At 43.6% G+C, this 20,201-nt stretch overlaps 1 protein-coding gene across 1 annotated transcript in view; it reads left to right on the plus strand.

Annotated features, from left to right (window-relative positions):
* Positions 1-1,034: 1,034 nt before the first annotated feature.
* Positions 1,035-20,201, plus strand: part of dctd (dCMP deaminase) — a 54,148-nt gene continuing 34,981 nt past the window's right edge. The window contains exons 1-3 of the mRNA XM_041185565.1: positions 1,035-1,556; positions 6,495-6,603; positions 9,067-9,202. Of these exons, the coding sequence (XP_041041499.1) occupies positions 1,471-1,556; positions 6,495-6,603; positions 9,067-9,202 (331 nt within the window). The 5' untranslated portion in view covers positions 1,035-1,470. The remainder of the gene's footprint in view (positions 1,557-6,494; positions 6,604-9,066; positions 9,203-20,201) is intronic.

Consider the following 20,201-nt stretch of genomic DNA (forward strand, 5'->3'; position numbering starts at 1 on the left):
GGGATTGTTCGGGCCTCTGTTCGAGGAAGAAGCTAAGGGCCCTCAGACCATCCTGGTGGGGGATGGAGGTGTAGAGGGATTGGACGTCCATGGTGAAGAGTAAGCGGTTGCGGCCAGGGAACTGGAAATTGTTGATGTGAGGTAAGGTGTCAGAGGAATCACAGACGTAGGTGGGAAGGGACTGGACAAGGAGAGAGAGCAGGGAGTCAAGATAACGAGAAATGAGTTCTGTGGGGCAGGAGCAAGCTGAGACGATCGGTCTACCGGGGAAGTTCTGTTTGTGGATTTTGGGTAGGAGATAGAAGCGGGCCGTCCGAGGTTGGGCGACTATCAGGTTGGAAGCTGTGGGAGGAAGATCCCCAGAGGAGATGAGGTCAGTGACAGTCCTGGAAACAATGGCTTGATGTTCAGTGGTGGGGTCATGGTCCAGGGAGAGGTAGGAGGAAGTGTCTGCGAGTTGACGCTCAGCCTCCGCAAGGTAGAGGTCAGTGCGCCAGACAACAACAGCACCACCCTTGTCAGCGGGTTTGATGACAATGTCAGGGTTGGACCTGAGAGAATGGAATGCAGTAAGTTGAGAGAGAGAGAGATTAGAATGGGTGAGAGGAGCAGAGAAATTGAGATGATTAATGTCGCGCTGACAGTTCTCAATGAAAAGATCAAGAGAAGGTAAGAATCCAGAGGGAGGGGTCTAGGTGGAGGGAGAATATTGGAAGTGGGTGAAAGTATCTGTTGAATGGGGAGAGGACTCCTGCCCAAAGAAGTGAGCCCGGAGACGAAGACGGCGGAAGAAGAGTTCAGCATCGTGCCGAGCCCGAAATTCATTGAGATGAATTATCCCTATTCTGTTTCCCTACTGCTAACCAATCCTCAATCCATGTCAGTAAATTACCCCACCCCCATCCTTTGCTTCAAAGGCAAAATTCTGACCCGCCCCCTGAGCGAGCCGCTCCGACTCCACTCCCTGAGCGAGCCGCTCCGGCCTCGCCCCCTGAGCGAGCAGCTCCGATTCCTCCCCCTGAGCGAGCCGCTCCGACTCCACTCTCTGAGCGAGCCGTTCTGACCCCGCCCTCTTAGCGAGCCGCTCCGACTCCTCCGCCTGAGATCCTCTCTGACCTCGACCGCTGATCGATCCGATCTGGCCCCGCCCCACTGATCGATCCCCTCTGACCCTGCCCCCGCGTGAGCGAGCTACTCTGACCCCGTCCCCTGAGCGTGTCGCTCTCACTCCGCCCCCTGACCGTGACGCTCTCACTCCGCCCCCTGACAGTGACGAGTCAAACGCGACAAAAAAAGGGAAAATAACAGTGATTCCAGAGGAAAGTCACAATCGAATAAATCGACAAATCTCGAGTGCGTGAAGGTGAAGAAGCCTACAGTAAGAGACTTGGGCAATTCACAGAGAGAAAAAACCTCCTACAATCGCTGTAAAGTGAGAGAGAGGAAACGCAGAGGGACAGAGAAAGCCTCATGATGCTTGGTTCTGATTCTGTGGAGAAGGGAACATCCAGTGAAATCCCTAAGGAGAAAGGTCCCAGTCTGCGAACACATCCCTGGTAAATTATTATTATTAACATGCAGACATTTCCTGTAACTACAGCAAATTTCAGGTAATATAATTATAACAAGGTAAATATTTGGTGATTCTTATCATGACCGTGAACGACGGCTAATATACCTGCAGTAATAAACTGCAAATCATGCTTAGAAGGTAGGTAAACTACAGTTAATCTTCTCAGACAGTCCCAGAGGATCAAAGATGACTTGCTTCCACTCTGGTTGGATGGGTTCTGAGACGGCTGATAACTCCAATGTGTGATCTCCAGGCTTTGCCACATGCAGGCCAGGTAGTGCTTGGAGAGTTGGATAGACACATTGGAGGTTTGTCCGCTCTCCCCGGTGCCTTACTTCACCTCTGTGTCCCAATGAATTTGGGGTCTTCCTGAATAAACCATCTCCATTTTGATCACAAGCCAGGGATTCCCATGAGTCAGTGGGGATACTTGATCTCTTCAGGGATGCTTTGAAGAATTCAATGGCAGTAAAACCATCCTGGGCTAGGGACAGTCATCAACAGCATGCTCCTCTTCCATTTTGAACCCCCCAGTGGCCGAGACCCGAGGTAGCCACAGAGCTGTACAAGTGCTGAGGCAGGCTAGTTAAAGGGTCCACCTTCATCCTCTGGCACTTCAGCCCACCTCTATTAAAGACTGTTAGGCCCTCTCATTCCTCACACTGCCTCACCAACACTGTATGCAGCCTCCATGCCTCCCCATACTCCCAATGCCCCCTCCATGTTCCCTTATTTCCCCATGCCCTCCATGTATCTTCCATAGCTATTCACTCAGTGTTCACTATGGGCAGACATCAGGATAAAAACATATTAAGCTTATGACAATCTAATAGAGCTGTCACTCATACACATTTCATACAGAAAAGAACTCTCATTCATAAAACCCATGCAAAAGATGTAAATCCCTTCAAATGGTCAATCAGTTCTAAAAATAAGCAAATATCTATTTCACTTACCTCATCAAAGACAGATAATTCTTTAATAACCTCTTAAAACTGTCAATCTAAATGTCTATATGGCCACCTGCTGAATAAGTAGTTGTAGACCTTTTGAAATTCAGCCAAGCATTCATGATGTGCTCAGCTATAATACAAACTGTAGGAAATCTAAACAATGGAGTTAATTGAAATTGCAAAAACAGATGGCTAATGGTTTTTACTAAGCTACACCAGATGGCCTGTTAATCAATGCACTCTAGCAGCTGGTGTCTGTTTTTCCCCCTATGTGAAATCTGCACCATATTTCCCTTTTTATAAGCATGACATTTAAAGTTTTAAACCGTCTAACTATCCTTCATGCACATTAGGTGGAGTATGTTTAAGAACATGCAGTCATGGAAACTTTTCACATTTGAATGTGGCTCATACTGATGCCATAAAAATATATTCATAGAAGCCAAATATGCAATGCAGGTCTCAATAATAAATTCTTAAACATTGCAATAACACCAGAAAAAATAACTTTTTCTGCTTTCCCTAAAAATTAGGTTTTAATTTTTACATCTGTACATCACTTAGACCACCCATTTCCACCTGTAAAATATTATCTTACTTTGCTCCTGTTTCAGCCCATTTTTTGCTAGAACCCTCATTCATGCCCTTGTTACCTCTAGACTTAACTATTCCAGTGCACTCCTGGCTGGTCTCCCATATTCTATCCTGCGTAAACTTGAGGTCATCCAAAGCTCTGCTGCCTATGTCTTAACGCGCACCAAGTCCTGTTCCCTTATCATCCCTGTGCTCACTGACCCATGCTGGCTCCCGGTAAAGCAGCATCTTGATTTTAATCAAAAACAGAAAATGCTTGAAAACCTCAGCAGGTCTAACAGCATCTGTGGAGAGAAAGACAGAGTTAACATTTTGAGTCTTTCTCTCCACTGATGCTGTTAGACCTGCTGAGTTTTCCCAGCATTTTCTGTTTTTGTTTCAGATTTCCAGCATCCACAGTATTTTGCTTTTATTTTGATTTTAATTTCTCACCCTTGTTTCCAAATCTCTCTATGGCTTTATCCCTTCCTACCTCTGTAATCTCCTCCAGCCGCTCAAACCTCTGAAATGTCTCATCTTAAGATAATTCTAATTTTCAGCATCCTCAATTTTAATTGCTCCACCATTGGTAGCTGAACCTTCAGATGTTTTGACACTTGGCTCTGGAATTTCCTCCCTACATCTCTCCACCTCGCTTTCCTTCTTTAAGAACTACCTCTTTGACCAAGGTTTTGGTCCCCTGACCTGATATCTCTTTATTTGACTTGGTGTCATTTTTCTTTATAATGCTCTCTGAGGTGCCTTGGAATGTTATGTTCTGTTAAAAGTGCTATACTAATATAAGTTCTTGTTTTTGTTGTTGTTTTTCCTTGAGCCAGTGTAAATGCAGGAAATTTTCTGTCACAGCTCTTTATCTTGGGAAGGTAGCCATTGCAATAAGCCCAGATGGTTTTTAGGAAAGGATCGATAGGTGGCCAAAAATGTCTTCGAGTCAATAGGAAACAAAGAGGCTATTCTGCCCATTGAGTCTCATGCTGGGAGCAAGGAAATTCAGGCATACTGTATTGCATGCATAACACACTTTCCCCAAGTGTCCCTAGGTATCAGGACACAGGAAATCCTACCCTCGTGAGTGTCTGGCTATGTTTTTGCCATGTCTAGAAACTGAGAATTGCACGCACAAGGACAAGGAAAATCTCCCTAAAATTCAATATAAATGGGATGATTTGACTAACAGTTGTTATTAACTTGAAGAGGATGAAAGTGTATAAATTAATTTAAAACAAATTTTGCGAGACTTACTCAGCAGGTGAATCAGCATCTGAAAGAAGATTGGTTAACTAAATGAATTAATTCAAAAGTTTCCTCATTGTTATTGGTCAGTGTTCTGCAGGACCGCACCTGCATTCTAAACGTTCCTTTACCTTCCCACATACAGCTGAGCCAGCTCCGTATTTCCAATTTTTTTTTTGTCTTACTTCTGATTCTGTCTAGACTTGGATCTACTTTGTCTTTGTAGAAACTAAGGGCGGCATTTTGTTAGTGGCGTGCCGTTCCCGACGGCGTTCTGGAAATGTGTACCCCTCACCTCTCTTTCTTTTTGTCGGTTTCCACATGATACTACTTAAAATTTAAAGTGCATGGGGAGACACATGCGATCAGGCGGGTGGGGTAATGCTTTTCAGTGGTGAGACCTGCCCTCAGCTGACAATGAAGCAGGTATGGGTGAGCTAAGAAAGAACCTCCTGGTCAAACAGACCCTTCAACACGGCCACAACTTTCCTGCCCAGCTCCATTGCCATGAACGGAAGAGTTGAGGGCACAAAGGGTAGCACGCGTGTTTTTCCAAATTAAATTTTACTTGCAAGTATTTCACATTACATATTTATTGAGACTAGCTTAATCAAAGAGATTAATATGCTGGTACACCTCGGTTGGCACAGATTGATGGTTACAGGGGAGTTTCTTGTGGAAGGAACAGTGTAGTGATTTTTTTTTGTTTACCCTTTATTGAATGTCCATGTTAGTGTCCAGTGTTGTACTCCATACTCTATGGGACTTGGCTAAACTTGCAGGCTCAGCTGGGCCTCCCTTCTATGCATTGCAAAGGACATTGTCTGAGAGCAGCCTCAGCAGGGATCATTGAGTTGTTGTAGGTGGATGCAAAGCCCTCTAAGGACTCTGTCAGCCAACACCCTGAGATGGACCCACATTTAGTCAATATTCACCCTGCCCTTTAGGCCCCTCAATTTCTTGACCGACTATTCCCACCACACCTGGGATGCCAGGCCCTTCCCACTTCACTCTCCATGCCCCTAACCCCATCCTCTGTTCCCCCCTTGGGACCCTCTTTCACTCCTCTATGCCCCCGACCCGACCCTACACCACACCATAGCCCCAAGCACCACTGACTCATTTTGCCGGTCCGGAGCCTCTATGCAACCTACCATTCTCCTGCTCCCCTCCCTTTTGCTACAGGGTTCAGCAAGAATACCGCTGACCTCAGACACAGCAGCACAAAGCCAATAGGTGCACGCCGCCATTAAACGAGCATCAAGTGAGTGTGATGCGATTCTCATGCACTGCTGTCTTTATCTTGAAGATAGGGCTTCATTTTAAAAAGGTTTGACGCTAATGAGTATTCATAGCATGCAAATGTATCACAAGTACGAACCCGCCACAGGACGGCGCGAGGCTCGATGCCCAAACACACCGCTGACTTAATCTCTGCATCTCAACCTGCCATTGGGAAATTGAAATCTCCCGTTCTGCCTCAGTCATCCCGCACGCCATGTTTCCTACTCTTGCAGGGTCCATAAAATGCCCCCCACTAAGACTCATTACAGTGATCTACTTGAGATGTCCTCTTGATTCCAAAGCTTATTGTACTTGTTACCACGTTATTATCTCGCTTTTATATTCCATTTGTGTTTTTTTTTCCATCCCTTTCTTGTCTATTCTACAAAGTACAAATTTTTGAAAGTGTTGAAGATTCAATGATCTTTAAATCAATCTGCTCATTGTGTAACAACACAATAACACATGAATAAAGTCTTGTGCGTAATCTGACAAAACCACACATCTGCTGACAGCTGAAGTGAACAGACCCTACCTGAAATTTTAGATTCTATATTATTTTTCACTCTGCAGGTGTGCTTTGAATTTCCAGCATTTGTAGTTTTTTTGTGTGTTTTATCTCTGAATCGAGTAATTGACAGTTGTATTTTCACAGCTTTTACAGAGAATGCAGAACTTTAGGGCTGATTTTCAATCACTTGTCACTGCTCACCTGTGTAGAAGGAATCCCATGTGAGACTCCTTGTGATTTATGCACGTTTGCCACAATGGCCCTTGTATTGAGTAATGCCAGATCAAATTAGAACAATGTTGCAAACAGTGCCTGCATGATGAGATTGTGTTTAATTTTACTACAGGAGTGATACAGTGCCATGCAAAAAACGGGAGGAGTATCTCGAGTGGTCAGAATATTTTATGGCTGTTGCTTTTCTATCAGCACAGAGGAGCAAGGACCCAAACTCCCAGGTAAAAGTCAATGGGAATGGAGAACTTCAGATCACAAGCAGGTGCTCAACATGCACACAATGTGCGATTCAGTCGCTCGCTCGTTTATTGTCTTTGGGCAAGCTGTGAGCAATGATTATTTTTTCTTGAAATATTTACTCAATTCCCCTTTTGAAACATGCTATTGACTGATGTCACTGCCCTTTCGGACACTAAATTCCAGAGCAATTACTATTTTTGACAATGACTTACCCAGTCAGAGATTGTTGCCTAGGCATTTCATCCCTTGTCTCTGTCTATTCAACTCTCTTTCTCATTATCAGCATTATTATGCTCAGTGCTTCTCTGAACTTGCTTTTCTTGTTTCTTCAACACACCAAATGTGCTGTTCTCCGTGCCTTTCCATCTGCTTGCATCCCGGTAATGTTCTGGGCTTTCTTCTAACACTTTTACTTTTGGCCATGGCAGCGACAAGAGGCAGTTTCCCCAGGCAGACTATGATCCTATAAACCAAAATTGCACCCTTACAGGACTTGAGTGAGATAGTGTATTACAGGACCTTTCTCTTTGCCTCTCTATCTCTCTTTTCTGCTTTTAAGATGCTCCTTAAAACCTACCACTTTGACCAGGCTTTTAGCCATCTGCTCTAATATTGCCTTATGTGGCTCAGTGGCAAATCCTGCTTTATAATGCCCCTGTGAAGCGCCTACGGATATTTATTTACATTAAAAGCACTAGCTAAATAGAAGTTGTTGTTTAAATTATGGTAAAACACATCAGAGATCATGTGGAAAGTCCATCCTATTTACGATAATTGGCACAAAAATCAGGGGCAGGGTGCATCAGGGGAATGAGGAGTTGGTGAGTTTACACAGTGAGTTGTTTTGATCTGGAATTTGGTGTCTGAAAGGGTGGTGGAAGCAGTCAATAGCATCTTTTAAAGGGGAATTGAGTAACTTTTTCAAGAAAAAATTTTCAGGGCATTGGGGAAAGAGTCGGGGTGTGGGACCAATGGCTAACTCTTTAAAAGAGCCAGCACACTCGATGGGCTGAATGGCCTTGTTCTGTGTTCTATGATTCATATATCTACCCTTAAAGGGACTAAATGCCATTGCATTCGGGATAGAAATCGACCAAATTTACTTACAAGAAAAACAATTAGCCAGCAGCAAACAACAGGAAGATACCAAAGATACTTGGAAAAGATAGTATCCATCCAGAAGAGTTTTTATACCCTTTCCTGGAATATATTTCTCAAACTATTTCAGTGTGACGAAGCTTTTAGATAGACCTTCAACAATACGAAGCTGTATGTGAGTTATGTGATAGCTGTGGATTATGAAAAATTCAACAGTCAGTTCCAGAAACTGAAGTATTGACAAAAGTCTGCCCTATATATTTCAGACCAAATGTCCTCTGGATAAAGTGATGTCAGTCAGCCACACTTTGAATGGGAAGGAGATGTTTGCATTCCATGCTAATGAACACATTGCCAGCATATGAGGAATGCTATAGAAATTCAGATTGTTGTTGTGCAGTGTTCTAAATGTACACTACAGCTTTACAAAAACGGTGATTTATATTTTAGTTGTACAGTGCAGAGTTGCCCAAACAGTTCCCTGTGGTGTCTGGCTATCAGGCATCCCCAAAGGCCTTGAGTCTCGCTCTTGTACTGACTCACTTATTCCGAGTTTTAGTTTTGCGTTGCAGATTTTGGCTGTTAGAACTTGGCCAGTTGGAAAGCTCTGTGCTAAATGACCCATTGAGTCCACCAGTAAAGGAATGGAACTCAGAACTGGCCATCTCAGACCCAACATTAAATAGAAAGGAGCATTCAAAATTCCACCAAGTTCAGATTATAATATAACTGGAGGGAGAATGAGGCATTGAGGGCATCCCTTAATTTTGTTTGTTCTGTAATTCTTTGTTTATATCTCCATGGTAACCAAGCAACCAAAAACAAGTTTGACCAACACCAGTAGATCGATAAAATGTTTGAGTTCAAATCATAAGTTTTAGTTTCAAAAGCCTGGCATTTTTAGCCTTGACACTGAAATTCAAAATTGTAATAATGTCCGTTTTACAAGTCACTGCAGCATATTCTGCAGAGTGATAATAGAATCGGGGCAAGGTGAGGTGACTTTTTTTTGCGCAGTGAGTTATGATCTGGAATACACTGTCTGAATTTGGAACTTCTGCCTTTCATTAGTGATGCAGTAATGGCTGCTTTATTGTGCCTGGAAAGTTATGAAATGATGGTGCCAGATAGAACTATTTTACTAGGGAATAAAATGTATGTTATTGCTACGGAAAAGGAAAGATTGTTTTACTGAATGCTAATAAACACCCTGTTTACTCCAGCATTATAAATATCATTGTATAAGTAGACTGGGTTATAGTGCATGTGAAATGTGAGGCCAAATTATATCGACCAAGCTCTGTTCTACTGTGAATGATGGTGATCAATATTTGATCTGAATACAGGTTGGCGCTTGTATCGTGAACCCTGAAAACAAGATAGTTGGCATTGGGTACAATGGGATGCCAAATGGATGCAGCGATGATCTTTTACCGTGGGCAAGAACTGCCTCAAATAAACTGGACACAAAATACTTGTATGGTAAGAATTGTGAAGACTAAAGAGATTATCTGGAGCTGTTTCTTCATAATATGGTTCCACTGAATAATTCAAAATAATGGCGAGGGTTGAAGAAGAGTGGGCTTGTACTGGTGAAGAATTGGGGTTTGCAAAATACTGAGGGGTTTGACTGATCTAAATCTGATTCTGTTGTCCTGAAGCCAAATGGTGTTCAAGGTCTCGGGTCCATACTGAGAATGACCATTTGGCAACAAAGGGGTGGATTTTTTTTACCTAGGTGGGTAGCTTGAGTCAGGAAATTTCCCAATTTGCTAGCTCCACCCCAGTAAAAAGTGCCCTGTTACATGTGGTTTTTGCTCAGGGAGGAGTGCAGGATAGGGATGGATGAGTGCCAAGGAGAGCTGGTTAGAAGGCCCGCCTTGGTTCTCTAGGACTTTGTCCCAATTATTTCAGAAGTTGTTAGGCCCTCTAGCTCTTAACCCTGATCCTCCCCGCATGGCCTCACATACCCTTCATACCAGCTCAATGCTAATTCATGCCCCCTCATAGCCCCCATGCCAACAGAATGCCAGTTCATGCTCCCAACCACCCCATGCCCCCCAAATAGTCCCCATTGCTACCTCCATAGCCATTCACCCAATATCCACCATGGGCAGACATCAGGAGCTTTGGAGATAGGGGGGAAACCTTCTAACAAAGTAAGCTCTTAATTATATAGACTTCATAGTGAAAAAGCTACCATTTATGAAATCCATACCAAGGATTTAAATTTGCTGAAGTGGTTAATCTGTTATAAAAGCAAACTTTTATTCAGATCCTACATCAAAGACAGCTAATTCTTTACTAGAGCCATAGAAAAGTTATTGCACAGAAAGAGGCCATTCAGCCCATCGTGTCTCCTCCGACCAAAAAAGAGAAAAAAAGAAATAGCCGCTCATTTTAATCCCACTTTCCAGCACCTGGTCCGTAGCCTTGTAGGGTACAGCACTTCACGTGCAGATCCAGGTATCTTTTAAATGAGTTGAGCATTTCAGCCTCGGCCACCAACTTAGGCAGTGAATTCCAGCCACTCACCAACTCTGGGTGCAAAGTTTTTCCTCATGTCCCCTCTAATCCTTCTACCAATCACCTTAAACCTATACCCCTAGGGGTAACCTAGACAGTAACTGCCAATAATCTATCGGGGGGGGTGGGGAAGTGGCATGTCTAAATCCAATATTGTCCTCAGCTATCCTTCATGCTCAGGCACTTTACAGCAATGTTCCCTGGATAGCGATCAGGAGTGGGAGCTCTTGGGACCTTCCCAATCTATAGAGCCAAATACATGTGCTTTCAAGAAAATTATTCTGTCTAAGTGAAAACATAACGACAACGCCAACTTGTATTTACATAGTGCCTTTAATATAATAAATAGTTCACAGGAACTTCATGGGGACTAAATCAGACAAAAACTGGCATGGACCCAGAGAAGGAGGCATTAGGACAGGTGATCAAAACCTTGATCAAAGAGCTAGTATTAGCGTCTTAAAGGAGGAGAGAGAAGTAAACAGTCGGAGAGGTTAAAGGGAGGAATTCTAGACCGTTGACCCTTGGCAGCTGAAAACGTGGCTGTAAGTCATGGGCTGAAGTTAGTTGGGTGTTCAAGAGTCCATTTTTTTCAACAAATTTTGATAAGAAAATACTGAATAGACTGAAAGGAAACTATGAAAAGCAAAAACTAAATTTCACTAAAACTTTGGAACAAAAGACTAGACTAAAAGTAGAACTTAGTGCCCTCCAACAACCACAAATGAAATAAAAGTAAAAATTTGTAGACCAGAGAACATGACCACTGCTAGAATTATTTCTAGGACCAAGATGTGTTGTTGATTTGGAGAAGCATTAGAATCATAGGGCTGGATTTTCATCCTCGAGGCGGCTAGCGGGTGGCGGGAAAGTCGCTATCTTGGCCCGCCTTCGAAGAAAGTGCCCACAAGGACAGGATTTCCATTGTGGTTGGGGGTAAGAGTCGGGTTAGCTGACCGAGGAAAAAGTTCTGGGGCAGCCACAGTAGCCACTGGGTGTGGAGGCGGATTGTTTAAAAGGCTTGCCTCGGTGCTGTGGGATTACATCCCAATTGGAATAAAAACAGAAACTCCCTCCAGATCTCACCCCTCATAATCACTCACCCCCACGCACTCCCCATTCCCCATTCATGCCACCTCACATCCCCCCACCCACCCCCATGTCCCCTCATACCTCCATGCCAAACTACGCCCACCCCAAACAACCCAATGGCACCTGGGAACGGTGGGATCTGTACGAGGCAAACGGGTTGCACCTGAACCGGAATGAAACCGACATCCTTGCAGGGCGGTTTGCTAGTGCTGTTGGGGAGGGTTTAGACTAACTTGGCAGGGGGATGGGATCCTGAAAGGAGGTTCAGCAGGGTGTGATGCACAGCCAAAATTGGAAGAGAGAGCAAGTGAGTCTGGAAGGCATAGAAGTTATAGGCCAGTTAAGGCACAAGGGAGTTTGGCAAGGTTGGATGGTATTTATTGTGACAAATAAGGCAGATGAGTTGAGGGCACAAATTAACACATGGAAGTATGATTGCTGTCACAGAGACATGGTTGAGAGAGGGGCAAGATTGGCAGCTCAATATTCCAGGATATAGGGTCTTCAGGCGAGACAGGGAAGGAGGTAAAAGAAGAGGAGAAAACTGCAATATTGATCAAGGAATGAATTACAACAGTAAGGAGGGATGACATCTTAGAAGGCTCCACAAAGGAAGCCATATCGGTAGAACTTAAGGAGCAATCACATTGCTGGGAGTGTATTATAGGCCCTCAAACAGCCAGAGAGAATTAGAAGAGCAGACATGTAGGCAAATTTCAGAAAATAAGACGCTGATACAGCTAGAGTATTGCATGGCAGTTCTGGAATCCGCATTATAGGAAGGATGTGATTGCACAAGAGAGAGTGCAGAGGAGATTTACCAGGATGTTGCCTGGGCTGGGAAGTTTTAGTTGTGAGGAGAGATTGGATAGACTGGGGTTATTTTCCCTGGAGCAGAGGAGATTGAGGGGGGTCATGATTGAGATTGTGAGGAGCATAGATAGGGTAGACAGGAAGGAACTTTTCCACTTGGTGAAGAGATCAGTAACCAGCGGGCATAGATTTAAGGTAAGGGGCAGGAGGTTTAGAGGGGATTTTGTGGAAGAATTTTTTCACCCAGAGGGTAATGGGAATCTGGAACTCACTGCCTGAAAGGGTGGTAGAGGCAGAAACCCTCATAACATTTAAGAAGTATTTGGATGTGCACTTGTGATGCCATGGCATACAAGGCTACGAGCCTAGTGCTGGAAAATGGGATGAGAATAGTTAGGTAATTGTTTGACCGGCGTAGACTCAATGAGCTGAAGGGCCATTTTCTATGCTGTAGACCTCTATGACTCAAGCCCACATGCCAAGGCATGCCTCCCACCACCCCTGTGACCCTTCATGCCCCCCATGAAGGGGCCAAGAGGCTATGGGACTTTCATGCTCATTTTAACCATGATACACTATAGAAGCAATGAACCCTATGGTAATAGTAGGATGTTTAAAAGAAAGCTTCAAAAGAATTATTAATTGACAACTTTCCACTTTCTTAAAAATGCTCTTTTTTTCTAATTGTCAATCATCTAGACCCTTTAAAGTATCAATAGCAGGAACTGCGAGCACTTGAAACCTATTTATCTTGTGTAAATAAATATTGTGAAATTGACAGCATAGATCAGAGGGTAAGAACTGTCAATCAAGCAGTGTTTTCCCTGGGGCTCAGATGTTTTTGTATTCCAATGGACGTCTGGGCTCTCAGCCAAGAACACATAATGAGGCTTGGCTGAGAGCCGAGAAATCCATTAGCCTGTTGAAATACCTGAGCCCCCGGTAGCTGAGGGGGGCAGTGGCATGAGGGGCCATAGGGGTTGTTTGGAGGGGTGTACCTTGGCATGAGTGGCCCTGGGATTGGGTGGGGCCATACCTTAGATTAAGGGGCATAAAGAGGACCTTTTGAACTTGTCTTTTAAAAGATTCCCTCCTGCAGACTATGGTTCAGAACATTTCTAAGGTGCCGTGAACCGTATCTCTTTGAAAAGCTGGCTCGATTCCATGCAACTTGTGAAGGACTAGGACATGGCTATCCCTGCAGTGGAGCCGGCTAGGTAAGGAGTGCAGTTTGGGCCGCGAGCCTGCACCTTTAAAAGGCTCTACTGAAAATCAGAAGCTCCAGGAATAGACTCAGGAATCCCAGCGTTGGGCCTCAGTCGCCATTTTCACCCCTCCAAGGAGTATCCATGAAAATCTAGCCTTTGAGGGAAACGACACATCCCAACGTTTTCCCCTTAACCCTACAACTTGATTCTCTTCAAGCGCATGCAAATGCAAGTCTTTTTTTTCCTCTCATTGAATGCAATAGAATATCTTTCCTTGGGATTTTAATTCTTTATCTCAAGGTTGCTTGTCCAGTACCAAAACCATTAGGTTACCATCACAGGCAGTAATCGGGTTACCTGTAGGTCATAGAGGTCTACAGCACAGAAAAAGGCCCTTCAGCCCATCGAGTCTGCATCGGTCAAGCAATTACATAACTATTCTAATCCCATTTTCCAGCACTAGGCCCATAGCCTTGTATGCCATGGCATCACAAGTACACATCCAAGTACTTCTTAAATGTTATGAGGGTGTCTGCCTCTACCACCCTTTCAAGCAGTGAGTTCCAGATTCCCACCACCTTCTGGGTGAAAAAATTCTTCCTCACTTCTCCTCTAAACCTCCTGCCCCTTGCTTTAAATCTATGCCCCCTGGTTATTGATCTCTCTACCAAGTGGAAAAGTTCCTTCCTGTCTACCCTATCTATGCTCCTCATAATTTTATACATCTCAATCATGTCCCCCCTCAATCTCCTCTGCTCCAAGGAAAATAACCCCAGTCTATCCAATCTCCCCTCAACTAAAACTCCCTAGCACAGGCAACATCCTGGTGAATCTCCTCTGCACTCTCTCTAGTGCAATCACATCCTTCCTATAATGCGGATTCCAGAACTGCACGCAATACTCTAGCCGTGGCCTAACCAGCGTCTTATACAGCATAACCTCCCTGCTCTTATATTCTAAGCCTCGGCTAATAAAGGCAAGTATCCCATATGCCTTCTTAATCACCTTACCTACCTGTCTCACTACCTTAAGGGATCGGTGGACATGTACACCAAGGTCCCTCTGATCCTTGGTACTTCTCAGGGTCCTACCATTCATAGTGTATTCCTGTGCCTTGTTTGTCCTGCCTGAGTGCATCACCTCACACTTATCCGGATTAAATTCCATTTGCTACTGATCAGCCCATCTGACCAGTCTGTCTATATCCTCCTGTAATCTAAGGCTATCCTCCTCACTATTTAGCACCCCACCAATTTTCATCTCATTCGCGAACTTACTGATCAACCCTCTTACATTCAAGTCTAAATCATTTATATAAACCACAATCAGCAAGGGACTCAACACTGATCCCTGTGAAACCCCACTGGACACAGGTATCCAGTCCCAAAAACACCCCTCGACCATCACCCTCTGCTTGCTGCCACTCGACCAATTCTGGATCCAATTTGCCAAATTGCCTTGGATCCCATGGGCTCTTACCTTTGTTATCAGTCTACCATGCGGGACCTTATCAAAAGTCTTGCTGAAGTCCAAGTAGACTACGTCAAATGCATTGCCTTCATCTACACACTTGGTCACCGAAAAATTCAATCGAATTGGTCGGACATGACCTCCCCTTAACAAAACCATGCTGACTGTCCTTTATTAATCCCTGCCTTTCCAAGTGTAGATTAATTCTGTCCCTCAGAATTGCTTCCAATAGTTTCCCCAACACTGAGGTTAGACTGACTGGCCTGTAGTTCCCTGGTTTATCCCTTCCTCCCTTCTTGAATAATGGCGCCACATTGACTGTCCTCCAGTCCTCAGGCTCCTCTCCTGTGGCCAGCGAGGTATTGAAAATTATTTCCAGCACCCCTGCTACCTCCTCCCTTGCCTCAGTCAACAGCTGGGATACATTTCATCCGGGCCTGGAGATTTATCTACTTTTAAGCCTGCCAGACTACTTAGAACATCCTCCCTTTCTATGCTAATTTCTTTAATTAGATCACAGTCCTTCTGCCTGGTTTCCATACCCATATTGTCCCCCTCACTTGTGAACACCGAATACAAAGTATTCATTTAGAACCCTACCTACATCTTCTGGCTCCACACAGAAATTCCCACCATGGTCCTTAATGGGCCCTACTCTTTCCCTTGTTATCCCCTTACTCTTAATGTATTTGTAAAATAACTTTGGATTTTCCTTTATTTTACCTGCCAGTGTTTTTTCACGCCCCATTTTTGCTCTCTTAATTTTCTTTTTAAGTTCCACCCCACACATTCTATATTCCTCCAGGGCTTCCACTGTTTTGAGCCCTCGGTATCTGCCATAAGCGTCCCTTTTTTTCTTTATCCAATCCTATATATCCCTCGACATCCAGGGCTCCCTGGATTTGTTGGTCCCACCCTTTGTCTTTACTGGAATCTGTTGGCCTTGCAGTCTCTCTGTTTACTTTTTGAATGAGTCCTACAACTCTGATGCAGATTTTCCTAAAAGTAGCTGCTCCCAGTCCACACTGGCCAAACCATATCTGATCTTATTAAAATCGGCCTTCCCCTAATTTAGAACTCTGATTTTTGGCTCATCCTTGTCCTTTTCCATAACAACCTTGAATCTAACATTATGATCACTATCTGCAATTTGCTCCCCCACTGATACCTCTACCACTTGCCCAGCTTCGTTCCCTAAAATTAAGTCCAGGACTACCCCCTCTCTTGTAGGATCTTCTATGTACTGGCTTAAAAAGCTCTCCTGGATGCATTTTAAGAATTCCACTCCCTCTAAATCTATCATACTATGACTAACCTAGTTAATGTTGGGGAAGTTGATATCCCCCACTCTTACTACCCTATTATTTTTACACTTTTTACACTTAACACCATAACAAGTGTTATGTGGTTCAAGAGAATTGGGAGCGTAAAAGAACATTTGGAGTGAAGAAAAGCCAAATAACTAAATTATGTACACTTTCTGTACAAAGACACTTTCAAAAAAATAGTTTTGACAGTTGTTGTAGTTACACAGGAGTGTGTTGAGAAAACCATATGGAGGCCCTCTGTAAAATGAATATCCAATATAACCTTCATGTGGCCGTTAAATTGGCTCCCCATGCACTTGAACCTTGCATAACATGAATTATTAAGCATTTTAATTTGCTTCAGTGGTGCAGTCTAATAAAAAACAAAACTCATTAAATCAGGCCATGCAAATGGGTATTTTATACAACCTTATTGCACTTTATTTGAATCTATTGAAACCTTCAACAGCTACTTTATCAAAATGAAATACAAATGACTGCTGTTTTTATTATGAGAACGGGCCTCAGTCCCAACCTGCAAAAGAATATCCCACTGTTGCAACACTTGTCCATTTTCCCCCATCAGTCCTCTTGCGTGCCTTCCTAAGAAAATGATTATTGGTACCAAACTGTGGAATTGAGTTTGGAATTGAGACCACCAGATCCGTCACGTGCAATACTTACAGCTACTGGACAAGGGAGTCCGTGATCTCACGTGTCTAAGCTGGATTTGACCCCATGCCCCAGAGTGAAAGACCAGAATCTTTCCTGCTTTCCCCTATGCATTCTAACCAATTTGAGGAGGTTCTTTAGCTTTGCTCCTTCCCCGTGGCAAAACACATCTATGATGTTTCTGCATCTGCAAGGATTTTAATCTTTGCTCTGCTCGCTATCCGGCATCCTTGCTTTGGCTTCATGGATTTTGCTTTCTTCTGCCTCACAGTGCCTAATTCATATCACCAGTAGAGGCCACTGCTGCATCAGATTTTACAGCGAGTTAGTTTTTTAACTGCATATCCCTCAACCTACTGTGTGTTGAAAGGATGGAATTCTGGTCACTGTTTGGGGCTGCTGCATGGTTTCCTGTAGTCATGGCAAATCAGGTGGCATTTTGTTGTAGTTGACAATTTGGACATCTTGTCGATCACTGCCACTGTTCTTATCAGGAAATCCAGGTTAAAGGTTTTGGTCAGCTGTGAAATGTAGCTAATTGTCCTTTCTGATGAGTTTTTTGAAAAGCAAAGCAAAAACTGTTTATACTGTCGGGAACTTCACAATCAGAAGTCTGAGGATATATTCTCAGATTGCTTGTTTATTGTTTAGCTCTGTAAAATGATTAGTACAGAGTAAATTCCTCTCTAACTGCTTGGTTGAAATTATAGCAGAGAGCCAGAATTTGCTTAGCAAAACAACAGCGAGTTTAATAGTGCTCACTGTTATCAATGTGTAAATTGTCAAACATTTTGTGGCAAGGAAGAGACGGGGCATGAGTCGTTGATCACCACAAATTGATGGACAAATTGTGTCTCATCCTTAACCCACCCACCCACCACAACTGTTTGCTTCAAGAAATTGCTGTATTTGCACATTAATTACTGAGTTAAGGTCTGTTTTCTCGCAGTGTATGTGTACTACAAGATTTATGTCCATTTAATGTCACTGAACTTCTCGGGCCCAGAAAGGAAACATTTGATGCAGTGGAATCACATTTCTGCTGGCAGTAAATTTTTCAGAGATTATTTAAATTTAAAACTTAATATTTTGGATTTTTTTTTCTTTCATTTCCTTTTTGGCTCTCTATTTTTCTCTGTTTCTTAAACCAATCATTCTGACGCTCTTTTTATTTTGATTTCTGATTTGATTTTAATTGCTCCATCAATGACAGCCAGGCATTCAGCTACCTAAATCCTAAACCCTGGAATTTCCTCTTTACACCTCTCCACCTCTCTTTCCTCCTTCAGGATGCTCCTTAACACTTACCTCTTTGATCAAGCTTTTGGACATCTGCCTTAATATCTCCTTGTGTGGCTTGGTGTCAAATTTTGCTTCATAATAAACCTAGGAAGTGCCTTGAAATGTTAAAGGTGCTATCTAAATAAAAGTTGGTGCTGACACTAATTCACCCTATTTCCTTCTCCACCATTTCTCTGCTTCTTTCTTAATCCCTAAATCTCATTGGCTAAAGAAATAACCAGTCACTATTGGCCTCCTTGTCCAAGATCTCATATGCACTGTTAACCCCATTGCACTTTTATCAGATCATAATCCAAGCAATTTACAGAGCAAAATATTTTCAAGGTGAAGTATGGAAACTAGCTAACTAACTGGGTGCATTGCAAGTTTTTTTATTCTTTGACAGGATATGGGCGTCACTGGCTAGACCAGTATTTGTTGCCCATCCCTGATTGGCCTTGCGAAGCTGGTGGTGAGCTGCGTTCTTGAACCGCTGCAGTCCATGTGGTGTAGGTACCTCCCACTCCAACAAATTCCCGGCCAGTGGCTTTGGTGAAATTATGAGACCTTCTTCCATAACCGTAGGTTTTTTTTATTTGATCCTGGGATGTGAGTGTCACTGGTAAGGTCAACATTTGTTGCCCACCCCTAATTTGCTTTGCAAAGATGGTGAAGAACTGCTGTTTTGAACCACTGCAGTCCATATGATGTAGGCACTTCCACTGTGCTGCTAGAAAGGGAGTTCCAGGAATTTGAACCAGCAACAGTGAAGGGAATTACGATAGAGTTCCAAGTTAGGATGGTATGTGACTTAGAAGGGAACTTGCAGGTGATGATGTTCCCATGTGTCTGCTGCTCTTGTCCTTGTAGGTGCTTGAGGTTGTGGGTTTGGAAGATGCTGTTGAAGGAACCTTGGCAAGTTGCTGTAGTGCATCTTGTAGATTGTACGTACTGTTCCACTGAGGGAGTGAATGCTTGTTTAAGGTGGTGGCTGAGGTGCCAATTAAGTGGGTTGCTTTGTCCTGGATGCCGCCGATCTTGAGTGTTGTTGAAGCTGCACTCATCCAGGCAAGTGGGGATTATTCCCTCACACTCCTGACTTGTGTCTTGTAGATGGTGGACAGACTTTGGGGAGGCAGGAGGTGAGTTACTCGCTGCAGAGTTCTTAGCCTTTGTAGGCACAATATTTATATGACTGAGCCAGTTAAGTTTCTGGCCGATGGTAAGCCCACTCCTCCAGGATGTTGCTGATGGAGATTCAGCAATGGTAATGCCATTAATTGTCATGGGAAGATGGTTAGATTCTCTCTTGTTGGAGATGGTCATTTCCTGGAACAAATGTCTTGCGAATGTAACTTGTCACTTATCAGCTCAAGCCTGGATATTGTCCAGGTCTTGGACATGGCCTGCTTCAGCATCTGAGGAGTCGTGAATGGTGCTGAACGTTGTTCAATCATCAGCGAAATTTCCTACTTCTGACCTTATGATGGAAAGAAGGTCATTGATGAAGCAGCTGAAGATGGATGGGCCAAGGACACTAACCTGAGGACCTCCTGCAGCATTATGCTGGGGTTGTGATGATTTGTCTTCAACAACCACAACCTGCTTTGTTTGTGCTGGGTATGGCTCTAACCCATGGAAAGTTTTCCCCCGATTCTCGTTGTTTTCAGTTTTGCTAGGGCTCCTTGATGCCACACTCTAGATGAATATCTAATCTGTAAATGACTACAGGAAGTTACTTTATTTGCCATTGCCACCCCCCCCCCCTCCCCCTCCTTAGTGAGAGAGCAGGACATCTAAACCAGTTGCACTGTGGAAGCTTAGAGTACCTGGTTAAGCATTGTAATGCTACCTCTAGGTCCCCCTCTCAGCAGCTTTAGAAATAGGGAAACCCTAGTTACTGACATGAATGCCAGTCCACTTTCCTCCTCCTCCCCAGTTACAATTTTAAATAGCAAATTTGTGGAAAATGCAATTAGAGAAAATCCAGAAAGTGCTCTTAATTTTAAGCACTTACTTAACATCTCATTGGAATAAAATGTTTTGAATTGCAGCTGCTTCACAGTTTTCATTTTCCCCTATCATCCTCCAGCTGTTTGCCTGGTGCTTGTC

Source organism: Carcharodon carcharias, chromosome 4, assembly GCF_017639515.1.
Source record: "Carcharodon carcharias isolate sCarCar2 chromosome 4, sCarCar2.pri, whole genome shotgun sequence".
In the NCBI taxonomy this organism is placed as follows: Eukaryota; Metazoa; Chordata; class Chondrichthyes; order Lamniformes; family Lamnidae; genus Carcharodon; species Carcharodon carcharias.